Source organism: Meriones unguiculatus, chromosome 14, assembly GCF_030254825.1.
Source record: "Meriones unguiculatus strain TT.TT164.6M chromosome 14, Bangor_MerUng_6.1, whole genome shotgun sequence".
Taxonomy (NCBI): Eukaryota; Metazoa; Chordata; class Mammalia; order Rodentia; family Muridae; genus Meriones; species Meriones unguiculatus.
The window spans coordinates 82,751,560-82,773,587 of NC_083361.1; the positions used below are offsets into that span (position 1 = coordinate 82,751,560).

Below are 22,028 nucleotides of genomic sequence, written 5' to 3' on the forward strand. Positions count from 1 at the left end.
TTCAGAGAAGCCAGTTTTATTCCTATTTAAGAACATGGGTTTCTTCTCTCCACTGAGAAGGGGCTACAGTAGTCTCAGGGCACAATGAGGTCAGGTTTGTCACACAGTTCATACCCACGGCACCCTCGCGTTCCATCAGAGGAGCCAAGCCAGCTAGCTTCCTCACATGACAATGGCTTTCTGACAGACTAACGTCTTCAGTAAAATAAGGACTCTGGACCTTAACCAGACAGGGATGCAATGGCAGCATCTCAGGCACTGAGGCAGGCTAGGGAGGGCAGGGGCTCTCCCACGGTGTGCTTGCTTCGGGCAGGGGAGGGGCAGGAGGTTAAGAGTCTCTCTAGCTCCGTGCTGTTCGAAACTCACCTGCCTCAAAAACACAGCAGGTGCAGGCACCCACATACCTTGTTTTAGGAACCCCCTTGAAGAAACAAGAGGGCAGGCAGAGGAGACACAGCCCCCTTCTTGGTGCAAGGGCTTGACTTCAGCTGTGCTTTCTCTCCTCCGAGGAAGAGCTGGGTGAAGGAACTAGAAGGAAGTGCTACTGGACGCAGGACACCAAGCTGACACCACCCTGGCTCCTGAGCCATCTGCCCCTTCCAGGATTGGGCCTGTAGGGAGGCAAGACCCAGAGTGGACTCATCCATGATGCTCCCAGTTAGTCAGGGCCCTCAACCGTAACATCTCAATTGGACGAATGCCTAAGGCGCTTTGGGTTTCTGCTTCCCTGTGCCCTTCAAGCTATAGACTGAATAAATAACACCAAATGGTCCCTCTCCGTCCTCGTTGCCCTCGGAAAGACCTGCTTCACCTTGGGCTGGCCTCCACAGCTCCCCAAGATCCCGGTTGGCAGAATACTCTGCCTGGGCCCTGAGCCCCACCTGGCCCACTCAGAGGTTGGCTGTGACACCCCCACAAGTGGGAGTTCCCATTAGAACACCAGTCTGTGGAAGTCACCGTTGCCACCTGCAGGGTTGCAGCCCCCAGGAGAGCCTTCGTCCTCATCTTTGTCTTCATCGAAGCCCCTGCCCCAGTGTGGAGGGGCAGGGAGGGTGGAGATGTAGGCTGCCCTGCTCCGGGCCTCCTTCTCCTGCTCCTGCAACAGAAGCGGGCAGGAGGTAAGCTTAGCATTCAGCTCTCTACTCAGCCAGCACAGCACTGCCAAGAGCTCTGGATCCCCCACGGCTCTGGCCCCACTGAAGAACAGGCCTAAGAGCCAAAGTCTACCCGTTCCTCTCCACCATAACTCGAGTCCCTTGGAGGGCTTGATCATACTAGATAGTGACTAGCTGACGAGTGCCTGGGACCCTGGTCTCCACCGTCCAGGTCACTCACTGACTCTCAAGGCCTGAAGTCCACTTCTGCCCATGAGCAAGTTCTTCCCCGATTAGCCTCTCTCAGACTTCACCAAGCCATCTCGGCCGGATGGCCTGAGAAATGTAGAAACAGGCCTGGTGTGTCCCATGCCCTCAGTTCCTACATGAAATGCCAACTCTAAGACCCACAAGGCCTGGTGCAGCCACCTCATGGCTGAATATTTTACTACTCTTGATTCTAATAAGGGAGTATGAGGCAGCGACAAAGGAAGGGACCCCTCTAGAAGCCCCACGGGGCAGTCTCTGCCCTCTAGCTCTACCAGTGTCCCTTCCTCTGAGCTTAAGGGGTGTGCCTTTCTAGCCGTCAGTCTCCCCTACTAAGTGATGAGAGAATGGATGGATTTAAAGCTAAGGCAGACTCAAAATGAGAACAGATAACTGTCCTACACAGGTGGCTGTGCTGGGCCAGCTCCTTGCCCAGGAGTGGCATCCGGTACCAGAGGGTGACCCTCAGCAGAGGACTCACCTGCAGGTAGAGGACATTGTCTTTGGAAATGGCCTCCATCAGGTCCTTGTGGAGGGTAGGCTCTGCCCGGACTCTGGGAGAGCCAGGCTCAGCCTCAGTCCCCTCCCTGGGCCGCTGGCGGTAGAAGAGCACGTAGGCAGTGTCCTTAGGGAAAAAGGAGGTAACGTTGCTCACAGACTCGAAGGATGAGAAGGACACACGGGTGTCATTGAACAGGTACCACTGGTTCTCGGGCTCAGGCCTGTCTGTGGATCCCAGGGCAGGGGCCGGCCGGGCAGCACCCTCACGGGCATAGCAGTAATAGTGGCCACTCTCTGAGGACACGCCAGAGTGCACCACCACACTACAGAGGTCATAGGCCTGGCCCTGACCCCCGGCCAGTGGCAGGCGCAGCAAGAGGGGGATGCTGACATCGTCCAGGATCTTGCGGCGCCGCATGGTCCGCAGGTCAAAGGAGAAACGCAGTAGCGTGAGGATGAGGTAGCGTGGACCCTGGCTCAGCTCCACCACCTTCTCCGCGTCCTGCAGGGAGGCGCAGGACTCGCAGTAGTAGCGGTTCTCAGCGGTCAGCCTCTCGGGGGACAGGAAGTAGTTGACCAAATCCAGGACAGAGCGGGAGCCCTCAGGGCCACATGCCTGCTCCCGGGGTGGGGTGGCAGCCTCCCTGTGGGTCCCTGGTGCCAGGATGTCCCCTTCCTTCTCCTTGCCATCTTCAGCTTCCTTTTCCTTTTCATCTTCCTTCTTCTCTTTCTCTTCCCCCTCTTCCTTCTCCTCTTCCCCTGCTCCTTCCTTCTCCTCCTCTGACACCTCCTTCTCCTTGCCAGCCTGCTCCCTCTCCACCTTCTCTTCCTGCCCATTCTGTCCGCCAGTGCCCACAGGGCCCACACCTTCTATGTCCAGCCCAGTTCGGGGAGCCTCCCCTGTAATGCAGTGCTTCCTCTGCCGCTGCGTGCCTGGGGCCGTGGGAGCCAGGGCCAGCTCCTGGGCCCGCACATCCTCCGTGGGGAGCGTCACCGAACCCACGCGGCGCTGGCGGCTTCGCTCGGGAGGAGGGAAGGCCAGCGAGAGGTCTGTGAAGGCCTCCTCCCTTGAGGAAACGTTGAGGCACTGGAGGCAGCATATCCGAGTCACAATCTTGCCCCCGAACATCTTCTCCACAGCTGTGGCACTGGAGCTTGGGAGTTCTGACGGTGGGGACGGTGGAGACGGCAGGCTGGACTGCTTGAGCTTCTGGCAGATCCTCGTCCCGGTCTTCTCCTCTTCGTGCAGCCTAGAACAAGCAGGGGACCACACACCTACCAGCAGGCCCACCTCCCGCACCCTGCCCACCGTACTTCCAACAAGAGCCTGGCGAGACAGTCCCCACCCCCGTGCAAAGCGGCGTGCTGACACACTTCTGTCCTCGCACTCACCCAGCACACCCCTCATAGCGGTGCACCTTCGGCCGAGGGTTAGCATGCTCAGCCAACGTGGCAGATACATGTGCACGCCTCGACAGCCCCCCTCCCCGGCCTCACATGGGACACACACCTTCCTCTGCCTTTCAGAAAGATCCAACCCAACTCAGAGGGGCACGCTAGCACCCCAGAATGCTGTCAGGACCCACACACCTCCCTAACCCAGCAGCCTCTTACCGATCCAGCAGGTACTTCAGATACTCTGAACAGTCCTGCTGGGTGCCAGGGCTGAACCAGGGCGTCCAGGATGCAGACAGGAAGTTCTCGGGAGAGATGGCAGGCCTCTAGGGCAAGGCAGGTGAAGGGTGGGGTCAGGGCATCGAGCCACACGCATGTCCAGCAGCAGGCAGCATGCCTGCGGTCTAGCTAAGACTATGTTCCAAACATACCAGCCTAACTTTCCCCTTCTACGCTAGCCCTGCCCCACACCCAAGTCCCTGAGAGCCATGAGCTGGGCTTGTCTTGGTGATAACTCCCTAGAAACCTGTTCTGCCCTCACAGACCACAGTGTCTCCAGACCTTTGTTCATTATTCTCTCTCTGCTTAAGACACCCCTCACCCTTGCCAAAATGAGCCCCCAGGGTACAGAGGCCTCTTCCACAACTCCTTCCCAAAGCCTTGCCTCCACTTCCACCACCAATTGTCCCTTCCCATGTGTGATCTCTAACCCCAGCCTGCTCTATGCCCCTTCCCAGCACCAGATGGGAACCTTGCCATCTCGGGCTGCACGCGGGACCTCCCCCGCCCCTGACCACGGGCTGTAGTTCTGCAAGGACAGAGGCAATGCTTGTTCTGTTCACTCAGGTGAGAGGCCTGGGTAACCAAGGTGTTCACAGTCAGCAGGTGACAGTGCATTAGCGCACGGGACCAACTCTGAAGGGAGGCCAGGGCAGCGCCACCTAGGAAGGCTTGGGGAGCACCTCTGCCAAGGACACCCAACAGGCCGGAGGCTTTGGTTGTCAACCAGTGCCAGCAGGAGCTGAAGCTCGGCAGCTCATGCCACATCGTGGGAGCTTTGAGCCTGGTGCAGGCAGGTCCTGGAGAAAGAGCAGGGCCCAGCATGACCTGCTCTCCCCGCCCCAGTGCACCCAGCACGCACCTGACTGTGCTCCAGGAAGGCAAAGAGCCACTGCAGCTTTGTCATCACGGGCTGGGAGTTGTTCTCAGTCAGGCGGAGCACACAGTGTCGGAAGCTTCAAATGAAACGGGAGCCCAGGGTAAGCTGAGGCCCCAGGGAGCCGCCTTTCCCCTATACCAGGCCACGCGGAGCCTCTGGCATTTCTCCAGATGAGGCCAGAGACTGGGAGGAGACGGAGCACAACTTGGCCTGGTATGGCTGGGGCATAAGTTCTGTAATGGCCTTGGCATGACAACAAATGGAACAACAAGGTGACCCTGGCTGTCTCCGCCAGCTCTGACACCCCATGAGTCCAGGACTCAACATGTCACTCATCCCAGGTGGGGATCCTGGTGTGCCAGTCTCTGCTGTCACCACCAGAGGCGCTGACGCGCACTTGGTGAGAGCATCCGAGGATTAGCATTCACCCCCCAACCCCCGGCCTCAGCCCCCCCCTGCGACCTCTGCCCACCTGGAGCCACCCTGACCTATGCCCCTATCTCAAAGCAGGCAGCCTGCACCTGAGTTCTTCCCTGGCACAAGAGGACGCTGCAGGGAGACTGGCCCTCAGGCTAAGCGTGACCCCGTGGGGTCAGGGCCCGAGGCCCGCTGTCCCTGAAGCACACTGCCTGCTCTGCAGAAAGGCAGCACTTGGCCCCGACGGCGGGTCCCACACAAGCTTAACAGATGAGCTGCCCAGAGGACCCAGAGCACCTCAACATCACAGGACCACACGAGCACAAACGACTTTCCTGGCAGATCCTTCTTTTGTGTTTGACAGAAGTTACGGTCTGGCCACCAGGAATCAGAGCACGGCACTTGCCCTCAGCAGGCAGGGAGCACTGCGACAGCCCGGCAGCCTCACGCGCCAACGCACACTTCCGCAGCAGGGCAAACCGGCTGGAGCCAGAGGCAAACTGGCTAGAGCCAGAGGCATCCTTACAGAGCCAAGGACGGAGCCCTGAGGGGTCTTCAAACGCGCCACGCGGCATACCGAGACCACGGGCAACACACGGCGCTTGCCTTGCTGAAGAAAAGGAGGCACCTGTACCTCCACAGCAGCCTAGGGTTCAAAGCTCACCTAGGCTGCGGGGTAAGAGCCTGACCGCAAAGCTAAGGAAGGCAGGAACGTGAGACACAGGAGGCGATGCAGAACAGCACCTACTCAGAAGCCATGAATAAGGCCTGGAGGACACTGTTCACGTAGCATGTGTTGCCCAAGTTGATTAAACCAATCTTGCCGGTGTCTGACTTGGCCATGAGCCGGGGATAGAAGCCAGCCAGTTCGCTCTTCTGTGAGGTCCAGGCATCCTGCCCCAGCAGCTGCTTGATTCGGTCCTCATTGGGAATATGGAGGTCCTAAGGAAACAGCAGACATCAGTGTCAACTCTAAAGCTACCACCTCCTCCAGAAAGCCCTCCTGGACTAGAACCCACTCCTCCACTCCCTCCCAGGTACACACTCAGAAGCACAGCCACTGCTTACCACTCACTCCAGGGTCTCATTCTCACATGTGGGCCTTCTATGTGATCTCTGGGGTGCCATGTCTGAAGTAGCACAATCCCCATCTCAGAGATGGGAGATCTAGGCTTCAGACAGAGCAAACTGTGTAGCCACATAAACAGTAGTACAAACGTGTCTGCCCTGGGCAGAGCCCAGGGGTGACTCCTGGCCACCAGCCAGATCTGGTGATGTCTAGGCCAGTTCCAGCCCTACGTCCTGCCTCACCATGTGTGGGTGCTCGGTCGGCCTGTCTGTCTCAGTCCGGCGATTTCCCTGAGCCTCGGGTTCTTCAGCTGCCAAGGACACCCTTCCTCCCACTGGCCTGGCACTCTGTGCTGTCAGGCCTCCCAGTCTGAGACCACAGCGGAGCTCTCGGCTAGTCACCCCCTGGCACTGGTCCTCGACGGTGGGGAGGGTCTGAGGCTCCAAGCTTAGGCCTCCGTCGCCGGCTCACGGCTCAGCGTGCCTCCTTCCCCCTGGCTATCCTTGGCCACACTGAATAGTTGCACCAAGAGACTGCCTGGCGCCAGCTAGACATGAGAGCAACACCTAAGCACCGCACACCGCGCACCGCTGCAGAGCGAATGCCAGGGCACTCTCGACAGCTCCTCTAACTGCAGTCACCTGCCCCAGGGTCACCACTGCCGTATGAAACGCCACGACCAAAAGCAACCTGGGGAGGAAAGGGTTTGCTTGGCTTACACTCCCACACTTGAGTCCATCAGGAAGTCAGGGCAGGGACTCAAGCAGGCCAGGCTCCCGGAGGCAGGAGCCGGCGCAGAGGCCACGGAGGGGTGCTGCTTCCTGGCTGGCTCCTCATATAAAAGCTGCTGCTCTCTTAGAGCACCCGGGACCACCAGCCCAAGCGTGGCCCCGCCCACAGTGGCTGGGCTCCTACCTTAATCACTCATTAAGAAAATGCCACACACGCTCGCCTTCAGCCAGATCTTCAGTCCAGGCTTCTCCCCGATGACGCCAGCTTGTGTCAGGCTGACACGGAACCAGCCAGCACAACTGACTCCTTGTCAGCTTGACACACAAACACATCACTGTTAAGCCGTAACCTTTCCTTCCCTGTGCTTCCCCGAGGCCACACGTTAATACTGACATCACAATACAAAATATTTTCAAACTTAAAAGGCCCAGTCTTACACATTCAAACACTTTAAAAGCTCGGTTTCAGCCGAGCCTGGTGACTCCCAGCACTCACAGAGGCAGAGGCAGGTGGATCTCTGTGAGTTCAAGGCCAGCCTGGCCTACAAAGCCAAGACTACACAGACAAACCCTGTCTCCAAACACAAAAACAAAAATTCTGGGTTTCTATGAAACCAAAAATAAGTTGAATACTTCTCTTATTTTAAGAGGGAAGAACCAGGGCACAATCACAGTCAAATCAAATCAAAGCCAAACTCCAACTGGGTGACTCGCCCAGTGTCCACCATCTGGGATCACTCCCGATCTTCAGGGCTCCTCTCTGAGGGGCGCCGCCCTGTGCAGCACACACAGCTCGTCTTCCGGGCCCCAGCTGGCTGCATTCCACCGCTGAGCTATTCCTGGTGACATCTCCAAAACCTGGGGTCTCCGGTCGCCTGAGCTGCACTGTCAGCAATGTCTCCTGGGGCCAAGCCTCACCTTCTCTGTGTGACCCCTTCAATCCTGGGCTTTCAACTGCTCCTGAGGCTGTGCCTTCACCAACGGCCTCTCCTGGCCCGCGGTGCCAACCCTCAGCTGCTCCCCACGGCTCCTTCAGGCCTTCAGAATCAATACCACCTGCTTAACTCTAAGGCTCCAATTCAGCTGCCCACACCAGGTACAAGCTTGGAGCGCAGCTTCTGTGTGCTGACCCTGAGGAGACGCTCCCCGGGGGATTTCACCACACAATGATGCTCTCTTCCTAACCAATGGTGATGTCACAGAATCTTAATTCAAAGCTAGTGACAGGTTTAAACTTCCCTCGGAAACCGCCTCGCGAGGCCAGGCCCTATTGTCCACAGGGTTCTCAGTGCTCGTTCCTTCCACGTTCCACAGATGAGCTCGCTGAGCCCTTGACACTCAATGGCTTTTCTTGCCCATCCCGAAAGTCCTCTCACATTCCTCTCCAAAACACGGTAAGGGCTGTCACGGCGATATGCCACAATCCTGGTACCCCACAATCCTGGTACCACTTTCTGTCTTAGGGTTACTATCGCTGTGGTGAAACAACCATGACCATAGCAAGCTGGGGAGGGAAAGGCATCTTTGGCTTACACTACCACACATCATAGTCCATCATGGAAGGAGGCATGGAGGCAGGAGCTGATGCAGAGGCCGTGGAGGGGTGCTGCTTACTGGCTTGCTCCTCACGGCTTGCTCAGCCTGCTTTCTTGAAGAACTCAGGACCTCCAGTCCAGGGATGGCACCACCCACAGTGGGCTGGGCCCTCCCCCATTCAATCCCCAATCATTAAAAGATAATGCCCTACAGGTGTGCCCACAGCCCGATCTTCTGAAGACGTTTTCTCATTTGAGGCTCCCTCCTGTCTGATGACTATAGCTTGTGTCACGTTGGCGTGAAACTAGCCAGCACAGTATCCTTCCAGTTCCTGAGCACACCATCCTGGATCAGCCAAAGGCACTGGAGCTTCACATGGCTTAGTGCCTTGACCCCCCACACACACACACAGGCTCCCGCAGAAGGGCCTCGACACTCCTGCTGGCGCCTGTCCCAGGACCGTTTATCAGATGCGTCAGTTTCTCACAGATGAAGAGAAAAATCTGCCTGTCATCCCAGCCACTTAGGTAGTTGCCAAGTTCAAGGCCAGCCAGGGCAACTCAGATCGACTGGACAGAGCAAGGTGACTCTGCTTGGTTTCAAGGCCTTTCTGATGCGCCCTGCACACCATGACATGCTGCCACCACTGGACTCACCTTCCCCCCATGTGCCCCTCCTTGAAGTGTCCTCCTCCTGAGGCCCTAACGGTCAGTGTCAGACCCCTTTCTGCACTCTACCAGTCTATGCAGGAAGCCCCCACGGCCCGCCATCTGCTGCACACACCTCTGCCCTAACTACTCCTGGCCTTCAGGAGGGGCTAGAGTACACAGGCCAGGAAGAGGCTCTACCGATGCGGCCTCACACAGCCCTCATTCCTGCTGGGTGAGGCCTTCCAGGTGAGGCCAAGTTGGGAAGGGACTGTCCTATAAGCAGCCCCTCCTATGTCCCTGGAGATGCCCCCTCACTCTCTTGCAAGATCAGCTCTGAACTTTAAAAGATGTCTGCTGTGGGGCTGGAGAGATGACTCACCAGTTAAGAACACTAGTGCTCGTGCAAGGGCTGGATTCAGTTCCTGCACAGAGCGGGCAGCTCACAAGCTCCTGGTGCTCCAGCTCCAGGGATCTGACGCCTCTTCGTGTATGTATGCAGACACACGCAGACACACGCAGACACACACACACACACTTAGAAAATACAAGTAAACCCTTCAAAAGACGTCTGCGATGTCTCAACACACATGCCCAGATGTTCTGTAGAGCCGTGTGGGGTCTGCTGTGCTGTGAGGCTCTGAAAGGGGCCGTCACCCCCCGCCCCAGGGATCCTCTGCATCAGTGGTCCTTAGGACAGCCTTCCTATAGGCAGACCTGCCATCCCGGTGGGCTTCAAAAGCTCCTCCAGGACGGCAGCTTGGTTTGCTTTAAGCCTGGGTCCTCAGACCCCAACCTGGTGAGAGCAGGACACCAGGCTAGCCCTGTGAGCCAGAAGTCACTCCTGTCCTGCACACACAGTGACATGTGACAGAGAGTGCTAATGCTGCAGGAGCCACCAAGAGGTCCTGCTGAAGCCTGGGGAACAAGTGCAGAGGCCCCGACACCAAAGGCTCGCTAACGGCAGTCCTTGAGACCCCAGGACCCCTTACCCCCGATGCTAACTAAAAACCAAGGAGATTCAAATAAGATACAGCAGGAGCCGTGGGTCAGGTGGGGGAAGGGTGTTACAGAGGGAGCAGCATACACACGGGCCCAGCGCACACAAGTGGGAGCAGCCAAGACCTCCACATACTTGACACACACAAACGCCCCAGATTGGTGACAGGAAACAGCTCATGTCCAGATGATGGCGGCTGCTACCACGCCATGGATTAGCCTCAAAGGAGGGAGGCCCAAACTGGTACCTGTGCCAAACAGGCTCTGTCCGCTCACCTTGATGGCTTCCATGACAGGCTCATACAGGTCTGGGAAGCCTGGGAACCGAAACACCATGCAATGCACCAGCTCTGCCAGCTGCTCCAGGCAGCTAGTCCCAGAGTTCGAGTCCTCCTTGACCAGAGAGGTCACCATGGGGGGAATGTGAGGGAGGAGCTGCAGGAGAAAAGGTAGATTGTTCAAGCACCAGGCTACGCATCTGCGGCTTGGGGGTAGAAAGGGGGCCTCTGAGGACGGGAGGTACACCCACGTGACCAGTGTCCCCTTCACCGGGTGGAGCTGAGCTCCTCGACAAGCACAAGATAAAGAAGTCCTTCCTCACAGCTATGGAGGGGCCGGCTGCTCAGCCTCAGCCACCTGCCTGAAGAGCCAAAGGCCTGAGCAGCCACAGCCTTCTCTACCGAGCAGCAGACGCTCCGCCATACCAGCCATCTGGGCGTGCCCAGCAGCATGAGCACCTGCTCTGGGTTATATGGCTCAGGGGAGGGGCTGGTGGTGCCAGACAGAACCCAGGCAGGGCCTTGTACATGCCAGGCAGGTACGCTGCCACTGAGCTACCCCACCCCGGCCCAGCGAGGCTGTGTAACCTGTCAGGATCTCGGGGTGGGGTTCAGAAGGTAGAGTCTAAACCAGGTCCATCCGAGTGCAAAGCCCATTCAGCTCCCACGTTAGGGTGCTCCAGTTTTCAAACCCCTTATATCAGGGGTTCTCAACCTTCCTATGACTGCAACCCTTTAACACAGCTCCTCAGGATGTGGCGACCCAACCACAAAATTATTTTTGTAGCAATGTCACAACTTGAATTTGTACTGTTATGAACCGTAAAGTAATAATGTTTCCCCAACAGTCTAGGTGACCCCTGTGAAGGCGCTGTACAACCCCCACGCAGGGGTCGAGTCCCACAGGTTGAGACCACACTGCCTTAGGTTGCTGCAGCTCAGTGTGGGAACAGACGGCTGGGCTACAGGGCCAGGAGACAGGAGGGAAGCCAGCGTCTCTACACGGCAGGCTCCAGACAAGCCTCATGCGTCCCTCTCCTACCATCCTCGGGGTCCACCCCATTCCAGACACTTGGTCCTCATCCCTGGTTCTGATCTCTACACAACAAACTGGAAAGCACAACGTTACTACCCTGACCAGGGACCATTAAATTAAAGCTCCAACGTATGGGTTCAGCGTGGTGGAGGAGCCCCTTTCCAAAGAGAGTCTTGAGGACAAGTACAGCAGCCGAGCTGGAGGCCAGAGCAGTGTGTCCTGGTGGCAACAAAGTGAGGGGGGACAGCAGCTTGGGACCCAGACCTGTTGTGGATATGAACATGTCTTTGTTTAACCCCAGGTGTGGGATGTGGGACTGGTTCTGATGGTCCACAGCAGCAGACTATTTGCCTCATGTGGGCTCTGAGAGGAGCTCTTTGCCAGCTGCAGACAGTCTAGGTCTGAGGACTCTGGAGAGAGAGAATAAATGCCAGAGCCCAGAGTATTGGGGAGCTCCGAGAAAGAACAAGATCACTGCTGCTAACCTCCTTCAGCTCCTGCTGCTGTTGATGCAGAGACAAGAAGTTGGAGATCTCCTGAAATGAGGACTGGACTGGCTCCAAGGAACCTTACTACCCTAACCAGCAGAAAGCAGCTAAGAGAACTGCACCGCCCTCCCACTAACTTTTTCTCTCCTTGCTAGTGTTCAGGTGTTAAAAGGAATTCAGGTAGAGTAGGGAGAAAGATATAAAAAATGTAAATAAAAGATTTTTTAGAAGTATGCCAACACAGGCCAACTTGGCTGGAACCTTCGCTGTCCACCCAGTACCTGGGGGCACTGACGTGCCTACCCTCTCCCCAGTGCATGTCCTTATCTGAAGGGGCAAGCCTGGCTGGGAGCTGGGTGAGGTGGTGTTTGCACTCGTCACTTGTCCTGACACACACTGACCCTGAAGAACGCGGCAGTCACCAACACAGGCTCTATCACCCTGCAGTGTGCAGACGGGAGTTGCACATCCTCTGGCTTCTGTTTCCCATCTTGTATGACGGGCCTTGAGCCTCTAGTGCTAAAATCCAGAGCTTTGCTTCAACAGTCCCAACTCCCCGACTCCCAGCAGAAAACTACATCCGGTCCCTCTCACAGGCCAGAGCGAGCAAGCAGGGCCCTTACCAGGTGGAAGGCCTCGTGGGAGTGCTGGAAAGTCAGGAGCATGTACTTGAGGACGGACAGGGCAGCTCCCCGCACAATAGGGTACAGCAGCTTAGAGAAGACCTGAAACAGAGTTCACGTCAGGGGCCCCAGAACTGAGCTACCCAAGGCCAAGCGGCCCCTGAAAGGGAACCCGAGACACAGGAGAGTGGAAACAGCAGGCCAACGATGGGAGCAAGAACAGAGGTGCCTTGGAGCTGGATGGCACAATAGGCGAGTGATGAAAGGCAGACGCGCGCACTGGAATGGGTGGGCAGAGTGATGGAGCTGCAGGCTGAGGCCCAGAGAGGGGCAGTGGGTTAGCCCTGTCACACGGGGAGCTTGGCTGGACCCCAGGGCCTTGCACCCCCCATCTGCACTGCTCCCAGGGCCCGGGCTCGCACAGGGGCCACCAACCTTCTCAATCTTGGCGAGCGAAACCTCGATCAGGATGCTGAACTTCTTAACGGCAGCCAGGCCCTTCAGCAGGGCAATGATCCACTTGTCAATGTTCTTCCCCAGGGGCCAGGACACCCAGTCGATCATCCTGGTGAGGGGAGTGACAGTGACTCAGGGACAAGGGAGGCCCAAAGCCAGAGTGCGGGCAGCCCAGGGACCGGCTCACGGGGCACCTGGGTCTGTGGGACAAACAAAACACTCCTGGAAAATACAAAGGAGCCCAGCAGACACAGCTCCCAGTCCTCCGGACCCCGTCTCCCACTGTGCCTCATTACAGGGATGAGGGGGACGTCCAGGCAAGGAGCCGCACCCTGGGGCCGAGAACCCTGGCTTCATGAAGCCCCTGCTGGGGACTAGGGCAACCCACTTCTCCTCTCTGCGCCTGGACTCCATCTGCAAATGGAGACAACGCCCTGCTCCTGAGAACTGTCACATAAAGAGAGGACGGCAGCTAGGCCCTGCAGTGTCCACCTACAAAATACACCAGGCCTACGTGCTGGGCTGAGCACGGGGCTGGGATGCAGTAAGTGCTCAGGGAAACAGCCCCGCTCATTGCCTAACGCTGCACTGACTGTGCCGTGATGATAAAGAACAAGGGTAGGAAAGTTCTCATGGCTTCATTTACCTAATCCTCAACACCTTTGAGGGGCCCAGTGATGACTGCTTTGGAGCTGAGGAAATGGAGACAGTCACACAGGTGAGAGCATGGTGCCAGACTGGGTCTTGGGGGACACACTCCTCCTGCCCACACTCTCACCCACCAAAGACAGGGAATCCAGGAAGGCCTGATGTGCAGGAAGAACAGCAGGGGGAGGCATGCCAGGGAAATGGGTTCTGCTCAGGCAAAGGCCTGTGGGGAAGAGTGCAGGTGGCGTAGTCAGGAGTCACAGGCAGGCAGGTAAAGCTAGTCCATAGGGTGACAACATTCAGATGAGGCTGAATGGACACAGATGCAGCGAGTCGAAGAACACCCAAACTCTGTTTATGCTCTTTTCCAGACTCATAAATCACACCAAAAGCTACTTTAACTGTGTGTGTGTGTGTGTGTGCACACACGCGTGTGGAGCCCCCTGGACAGGCAGTGTTCTACTCTATCACCACTCTGCATCTTTATTCCCTTTGCAAGCGTCTTTGCGCTGAGCGTGAAGCTGACAGGCCAGTGAGCTCCAAGGACGTTCCCATCTCTGCCTCCTAAACACTAAAGCCAGCTGTGTGCACGGCCATACCATGTGGTGGGGATCTGACCTCAGGTCCCCAGAGGCAAGCGCTCGTAGCCACCGAGCCATCTCCTCAGCCCCTAGTTTTACTTTCTCGAACTGCCAGTCACTTCCACTTTTTATAGAGGGGGAAACTGAGGCTGAGAGTGTGCTAGCATTTCCAGGACCAACCAGCTAGTACCTAGTCTGACGGTATCCCTGGGACAGGATTTTGTGTTTCTTATATCCAACCCAAGGCCAAGCAGGGTGGGACGGTAGAACTCACAGTGCACAGGTGTGACAGCCTCACTCTCACAGGGATGATAGCCTGCATCCTCCCCCCGAGACGAGAGCCTCAGAAAGAAGGGTGGGAAGGGGCCCCACCTGCTGATGGCGGTCAGCATCTGGGAGTCTGTCACACTGTCGTCATTGCTGAGGTTCCGGACCACTCCATCCATGAGCTCCAATGGGAGGTGCTGGACCACACTAGCCAAGGCGCTGGACGGCGGCTCCTCCTCTGGAAAGGGGTTAGATTGAGCTCTCATGCCACCTCTACTTAGGAGAGGCCTCTGCAGACAGCATGTGAGGCCACATCCTCCCAGCCCCTCCACAGCATCCAAGTCCACTGGAACACATTCCTTCAACAACCCCTCCCTGGCCTACACTCTGACACCACGAGGAAGCTCTAAGCCCCATGTGCATGTAAAGAGAAGCCCCTCAAAAGGGCTCAAGCTGGAGATAGCCTTGGAAGGAGGAGACATTCCAGGGGTGAAACGGTGAGTCGGTGCTCTTAACCCCAAACTCCTGTGCGGGCCCTGGCGCTCCCCTCCTCTCCTCTGCACAGTCCCACGATCAGGGAAGGCCCAGACCTCAGCTCGCTCATCCATACTAGACTCTCCAAGCCACCGCTCTCCCAGACTCACAGCGTCCTCCGCCCCGTGACGTGCCCCCTGCTTTCCCAGCACCACCCCTGGACGACTCCCTCAGTAAACGCCCAAGGAAGAGTTTCCCCACTCTTGAGACCGCAGTCCGCCGCGAATGCAACCCGCCCCGGCCCGGGCGGCACACGCACCTGTGCAGGAGATGACCGCGAACAGCTCCTTGAGGCAGGGCAGGATGGCGGCGGGCTGCGCGCGCCACAGCTGCGCCAGGAGCCCGCTCACCTGCTGGGCCTGCTCCAGGAACTCCACGGCGCCCTCCTCGCCCTCGGCCGGGCAGCGGAAGCGGCCGAGGCAGCGCACCAGCTGCTGGCAGAAGAGCAGGCGGTGCGCGCCGTCGGGCACGCAGCGCGGGTGGCGCGCCAGCAGCCGGGCGACCTGCGCGCAGGCGGCGGGGCCCGGGCGCTCGCACACGGCGCGCAGCACCTCGCGCCGCAGCAGCGCGAACACCTCGTCGGCCGCGGGCCCGTCGGGCAGCAGCTGCAGCCCCAGCTGCACGCAGGCCAGCGCGCGCGCCCCCGGCGGCCCCGCCCCGCCCTGCAGCAGGCGCAGCACGCGGCGCGCGCTGAAGAACTCGGCGAAGACGTCGGGGTGGTGGCGACCCGCCACGTGCAGCAGCTGGCAGCCCACGCGGCGCGGCAGCTCGTCCGAGCCCCCCACGTAGAGGCGCGCGCCCAGGGCCAGCAGCGCCAGGCACTGCTCCCGCTCCAGCGGCTGCCGCGCCGCCTCCAGCACGCGCCGCACCAGCCCTTGCTTCACACTCGCGGGGTACGACGAAGTCACCACGGCCTCCAGGATCTTGTCCATGATGGCCGCACGCTGCTGGGGACAGGGAGTAGGGCCACGCTCTAACCCACGGCCAGGTCCAGATCCCTGCGTGCCGACACTGGAGAAGGGCCTCGGTTTTCTTGCCTGGAAAATGGAACACGAATAGCTTCATCGCAAAGGAATAGACCAGGGTGGCACCTGCCCAGCCCCTGGGAGGCCCAGCTCTGGCTGCTGGACGCCTTGCCCTCACCTCTCTGGTCACCCTTGACACTTCTGAAATAGGAGCGTGTAGGCTCTAAGAGCCCTGGTAAGTACTCTTGGGTAAACCACACCCTAAGGGCGGGGCGGGGCAGGGCGGGCCCATCCAAGACCCTTTCCTCAGATTACCAACACGTTTGCAAACTTTTCTTGATGAGCGCTGAGCCATTTGCCTGATTCATACTTGCTCTAAGCCCCTGCCACTACCAGTCACCAGGAAATACCTGTCCTAGGCGAGCCCACTCCTAAGCCCTGGAAACGCGTGCGTGTGTGCGTGCGTCCGTGCGTGCTTACGCATACATATTCTTGTGATGGATTATCAGTTTGATGGGATCTAGAATCACCTTCGAGACCCAGTTCTGGGCACACTAGTGAGGGACTGCTGCCTCAGGGCACCTGCGCGGGATTATCTTGATTGTTTGAGATGGGACGTTCCACCCCCCATTCTCCGGGTTGGGATTCTCAACCGTACAAGGAGAAAGTAACCCGAGCACGGGCATCCATCGCTCTCGTCTTCCTGACTGTGCAGCAACCAGCTGCTTCAAGGTTCTGCCGTCTTGACTGCCCCACCCCGATGGGCTGTACCTCAGACTGGGACCTTCCCGCCCCGCCGGACTCCACAGCCCTTCGTCCCCCCGGGATGAAAGGCCCGGGGATGGCCTGCTTCTCCAGCCTCAGCCCTTGCTCTCCGTCCACCGGGTCCCTCTGCCACACGAATGCTCCCCGCTCTTCTCCTTGCTTGCTGTGGTGGTGTGACTAAGAATGGCCCCAACAGACTCACGCTTGACTCTGTCCCCATGGAAAGGATGGCTTGGGAAGAAATAAGGGGGTGGTTTGTCAGTGGGGATGGGCTTCGGGGTTTCAAAAGTTACCTTTCTCTGCCTCCTGCTTGCTGAACAAGATGTGAGCTCTCGGCTCCTCCTGCCATCATGCCTTCGCTCACCCACGTGGACTAGAACTCTCTGAAACCCTAGGCCAAATTTACTGCTTTCTTTTCCAAGTTGCCCTCGTCATGGTGTTTCGTCACGGCAACAGAAAAGTAACTAAGACAGCTGATTGCCCCTTCAAGAATATCTCACCTGCCCTCCCTACCTGCTTCAGACCGAGCTGCGCACTCAGAACATCCTGTCTGGCTCTTCTACCGCACTTACAGCTACTTGGCTGGCGTCAGCCTCTCCACCACACTGGAGTATGGATCCTGAAGTCGAGTTTTGTTCATTAGCCTCCCCATAGCCTGGCACGCGGCCCAGAGCACAGTAGGCACGTGTTGGGTGAGGGAGGTCCTTACTGCCCTGTGGCAATAAGCCCTCTCCCCCTAGGCTGGGTCTCTGGAAACCTCCACACCGACCCATTCTGTCTTTTGAGTCTCAGGCTGATTCTCATAGGGACAGATGGCTCACCTTTTTGTTGTTGTTGTTTTTGTTGTTGTTTTTCAAGACAGGGTTCCTATGTGTAGCCTTGGCTGCCCTGGACTCTCTTTGTAGACCAGGCTGGCCTCGAACTCACAGAGATCCACCTGCCTCTGCCTCCCCAGTGCTGGGATTACAAGCGTGCGCCACCATGTGCCTGGCGGCTGACTGACTTCTTACCCAGCTCTCACCTAAGAGAACGAAGAGTCGTTTCTGGGCTTCTCTGCATCATCCCACTCTAGGCAAAACCCAACACACAGTAGATGCTTTGTTTACTGAGTCCACGTCAGGCCTTGCAGCTGGGTGAAGACGGGTGGACGTTTCCCAGACAACGGGCCAGAAAACAATTCAGAACGTGAGCTGTCCTGGAACCCATACATGTCAGGCCCTGTGGAGACACACTCTCCCGTGTCCTGCCTCTGAACTGCGTCCTGCCATTACGGCACGGCTCCCTGCCAGGGGCCCCTTGGTTTAAAAGTCTATTTCAGGGTGTAAGCTCCCTGGGACTGGGACCAAGCTTACTCTTCGGTGACGGGCATCTCCCGTCACTAAATATCACTAAATATCTGTGGTTGGTCTTGAACCCCTGATCCTGCTGCTTCCAACTCATACTTGCTCAAATTACAGGCGTGAATGACCGTGCCTGGCTGCTTGAATTTTTCGGTTTTCAGATGGGCAACCCAGATGAACCTGTGTCTCCCTCAGCCGCTTAGTGCTGTGATTATACGTGTGAGCCACCAGAGCAGGCTTGCATTATTTTCCTTAAATAATGACTTCATCTTTGGAAAAAAAAAAAAAAAAAAGTCAAATGCCCAGGTCCCCTCAATTAGACCGTGGGAGGACAGTAGGTGAGACTCCATTTTTACTTGAGAAAGGCTTATCTGGAATGCACTCGGCTCCTTGGACCTCCCCCTGGTTATGAGAAGTTATGGTAATGGTTAAGGGCTATGAACAGAACAAGGTTCTAGACGTGAGGAACAAGAAGGAACTCCTCAGCAAACATCAATTCCCTGCTGCCTTAGAAGTCTTGGGTCCTCAAGGAGGTGCTAGAACTGGTGTTGGAGACGAGGTGTGTGTAGGGAGCACCAGGCAGTGCAAACCTCGATCCCCGTAGACCTTAAGGCTACTCTCAAGGTTGGGGTGTGGCTCGGTAACAGAACCTAGCCTGTAGTGGGACCCCAGCACCACAAAAAGAATTGACAAGAAATAAGCTAGCAACGGCTCCCTTTGTCAGCCTTGGCCCTCTTTCTTAGGCAGCTCCTAGAACGAGGCAGTTGCTGTCACCAGCTCCTAGTGGGTGGGTCGCGGTGTTCAACCCAGGCTGCCAAAAGCCCAGCAGGCACGCCGCTAAGGAGAAATCTTAATCAATGAGAGGTTGGCACCACATGTAGAGGGCCAGTGCATAGGGCAGGCACAAATGGAATTCCGGAGCCCGGGAAGGTTCTAGAAGACTGCTTAAGAAATCAGAGTAGAAATGGAGCCTTGACTGTGCGACCTTGAGGAGGCAGATGTACAAGCTGCTTTTCTCCTTCTAAAAATGGGATAAATGGCATCAGATTAAACCACAGAAGCCAAATGATCAAACACCTGCAAATCCCTGCCATTTGCCTGATGCCACCTCAGGTGGGCTGCACCTGGCAGCTGGAAACCCAGTCCGTCAGTACCAGCTGACCTTCCAATCGCCAAAACCAGTCTTCCTCAGTCTGTGGCTTCTCCACAAAGCACAAGCCCTGCTACCTGCCCCAACGCCTACGCAAGCAGGCAGGTCAGCTGTCGCTATGGTTACCAGTAAACCCACTCTGCAGTATCCTGGATGCATTCATGCAAAAAAGCTTCAGAGGTTTCTACTCCACCTGACTCCAATGGCAGGCCAGAGAAAGAGGGCAGAGTAGGGAGCAGGGGGAGGTTCATTTCCAGGGCGCAGCAGGATCAGCGGGCATCCTTCCTCTCCCAAAAAGAAGCTGTAGGCTACCTGCCCTCCTCTGGAAAGCGGGGTTACCCAGCAGGCCCCGCTCCGAGTCCAGCCAGCTGCTCCATTGAGTGCAGCAGCTCCCCTCCCTTCCCAGAGCCTGTGTCCAGAGAGGGGGCCAGGGCTTCCGCTCAGAAACCACCAGCTCCCTTGGGGTCCTCTACCATCTCAGCTTTCTCACCAGAAAATGGGAGCTGTCCTGGGCCTGTTACTCCTAAGGCTGGACGAATGGGGGCTTGGTCAGCCATGAGTCTCTTATTGGCCATCTGTCATGGAGGGAACACACAGGTGCTATGAGGGGAAGGAGGTGAGCGGACAGCTGCCTCTAGAAATCCCCTCGGTCCAACTGTTTCCACTCTCCTACCTGGCTCCAGCCTCACCCAACATCAGCTCCTCTTTACTCACTGCCTGGAAATGGAAGATGACTTACCTCTTGGCCTTTCCCCAACATGGCTGATGCCCTTGCCCAAACCCCCACCCTACCAGCCTGCCAACCTGGGTGTCCAGGCACATTCTGTAGGTATGTGCAGGGTACCGGGAGAAGCAACACTCCTCCCAGAAGGCCCTGAGCCTTCATCTATCCCTCATGGATATACCTTGGCATTTCGGCTGTGTGCTGACAGTCCCCTGCTTCTGCTTGGGGGAACCTGCCAATCAGCACCTGGAAGGGTTGGGGGACTGAGCTCAGCCTTCTTCCCCTCCTCAGCCTCTCTCCTCAACTCTCTCAGCAATGCCATCAGATTAAGCTCATTCTGAGAAGTTCCCTCTTGCCTGGCTACTCAGACCCTCGAGGCCACTAACCCCCTCAGACAAAGCCCACACTGGAAAGCCTGGCCCTAGGGCTGTCTGTGTGACAGGGCACTGCTACGGGCTGTAGATGGGAATTTGGGAAGGGCTTGGTTTGTTTTTGTTGTTGTTGTCCTTTCCTGCTGTCCTCTTTATGCAAAGGGCTTGCCTCTTCTCTCCTGGCTGATACTGACTCATCCTGCAATGCCCAGCTCGCAGGCCATTCCTTGCCCCACCACAGAGAGTCTCTGGGCTCTGGCTCCAAGACCTTCTTGGCTGCTTCACCCTCTGCGGTCTCACTGGCTCCAGCACTCTCTCTCCCACCTCGCATCTAACTCTGAGGAAGTAGATCCAATCCTGCTCTGCACACAGCACCCAGGACGGGAGTGTGCCCAAGTTCAGAGCTTCCTAGCTGTGGATGGAGACATGTGTCAGATAAAATCAAGCCTGCGAGCAGAAAAGTAGCTTCCGGAGGCAGGGTTAACCTCGAGTACCATCCCTGGCCCTGCCCCTCCTCTGCCTGGACCTGGGCTCTAATACCCACCACCCTTGAACATCTGTGAGACACCCCACAGATGTTAGACTTAACGGAGGCCTCTAGACTAGTAGACTTAACGGAGACCTTAGCCACTCCAGGAACGGTCCACATGAGGAAGGCAGAAAAGCAGAATGAAAACCATGTTCCTGGTTAGCCCCTGGGCCAGCTGTTGCCAGATCTCCTCAAACGGGAGGAGCAAGGGTCTGCAGGTCCCTGCCCTGCATTAGGGGTGGGGGGTGAGGGTGAGACTCGTCTGCTCTCCTCTTGGCCCCACACCTTGACTCTCATGGCTGCCAGGGCTTCCTGGGGGCACCTTTTGTCCCTCGCGTCTCTGGGCATCCTTTTTAACTTAGTGTCTTACCAAGGCAGCCCTAGGATGGCACCCTTCCCTCTAGGAGGCCTTGTCTGGCCACAAGCTGGGTTTGGCTGGTGACAGGCAGATGCCCTGTTACTGAAGAGGAATGGGAGAGACAGGAAGGGAAGGCGACAAGAGCTTTGTTTCTCCTCTGGGATTGGCCACACTCAACCCTGCCTACAGAACTACCCCTTACTAACCGATGCTGACCCAGCCCCTGTTCCCAACAGAGACTTTCTGCAAGCATTGTCAAGGACCCCACAACCCCCAGACGCTAAGATGACCAGACAGTCTCTGGATTCTCAGTGTGGACCCCAGTTGGGCCCCTCTCCCTTCCTTCCTCAGCACAGGCTGGGGCTGGGGTTTCTCCGCAAAAAAATTGTTGGTCCTCGTGGTGCTAAGTGTGCGTGCTCTCAGTACTGAACAGGGCAGAAGCTGGACCACCTCTATACTCAGTTGATGAAGCAGATGGTTAAGGCTCAGAGAGGGGCAGTTAGTAGCCCAAGGTCACACAGCAAGGCCCAGAAGCACCTAGACCTCCCACATCCCAATCTCGTTCTCAGAGCCCTGAAGGTAGTAAGTATGGGGCCCTCGAAATGTAAGGGTGCAGACACTGCCTCCTCCCCCAACACTCACCCAGGGCCCTCTTACCTCCTAGACTTCAGCGGGCCTTACCTCAGGACCCACTCCTGGGCGGGGCGCTTGGGGCAGGCTGGACTGGGCTGGGCCAGACTAGGTCAGGGCGGCTCCTCGGCTCCCCTACGGAGGGGTCCCAGACTGCAGGGATGCTGCTGCCACAGTGATGTCCAACTCCACCCACCCCGCTCCGCACAACCCTACATGGACCTGGTCAGTGCAACTCTGATGCGCGATCGCGGGGCTGCGGGACGGAGCGGGGGGGAGGGGCGAGGTGCGGGAAACGGGGCGGAGCCAGAGCGGGGGCTACCCCGAGAGCTGCCAGTAGGGCCCGCGTCCCCTTTAAGGCCAGCTGGCCCGAGCGCCGGCGGGGAGGGCCAGTCACGGCTGGCTCTCCGCGTTGCCTCCCGGGAGGTGGAGTCCGGGCGGGCCGCGCGACACAGGGAGGCGCACGGAAA

General features: G+C 57.5%; 2 protein-coding genes across 4 annotated transcripts in view; one reads left to right on the forward strand and one right to left on the reverse strand.

Moving 5' to 3' along the window:
- Window positions 1-21,747, reverse strand: Usp35 (ubiquitin specific peptidase 35). Of its 3 annotated transcripts, XR_002476351.2 has the most exons (12): window positions 21,610-21,747; window positions 14,986-15,763; window positions 14,298-14,430; window positions 12,676-12,805; window positions 12,241-12,342; window positions 10,092-10,250; window positions 5,582-5,775; window positions 4,399-4,492; window positions 3,477-3,583; window positions 1,843-3,112; window positions 882-1,096; window positions 1-611 (listed from the first exon to the last, which is right to left on the reverse strand). XR_002476351.2 is itself a non-coding variant. In XM_021634810.2 (11 exons), exons 2-11 carry the CDS (start codon window positions 15,656-15,658, stop codon window positions 932-934), a joined length of 3,027 nt encoding a protein of 1,008 aa, XP_021490485.1. In that variant the 5' UTR covers window positions 15,659-15,763; window positions 21,610-21,747; the 3' UTR covers window positions 1-931. The 3 variants fall into 3 exon arrangements, 2 of the variants coding, with proteins under 2 accessions (XP_021490485.1, XP_021490486.1); XM_021634810.2 differs by having other exon boundaries at window positions 1-1,096; XM_021634811.2 differs by having other exon boundaries at window positions 1-1,096; window positions 21,586-21,717.
- The window catches only part of Kctd21 (potassium channel tetramerization domain containing 21), a 19,075-nt gene continuing 18,698 nt past the window's right edge, over window positions 21,652-22,028 (forward strand). Inside the window, exon 1 of the mRNA XM_060367597.1 lies at window positions 21,652-21,783. The gene's annotated coding sequence lies outside the window, so the exon portion shown is untranslated. The remainder of the gene's footprint in view (window positions 21,784-22,028) is intronic.

Excerpts from the sequence above, each read along its gene's own strand:
- Usp35 (XM_021634810.2), bottom strand. The coding sequence starts at position 15,658 with ATGGACAAGATCCTGGAGGCCGTGGTGACTTCGTCGTACCCCGCGAGT. Across the intron at positions 14,431-14,985 it reads CGCGGTCATCTCCTGCACAG|AGGAGGAGCCGCCGTCCAGC; the intron begins GTGCGTGTGCCG and ends ACCCCTTTCCAG. Across the intron at positions 4,493-5,581 it reads GCCTTATTCATGGCTTCTGA|CTTCCGACACTGTGTGCTCC; the intron begins GTAGGTGCTGTT and ends TTTCATTTGAAG.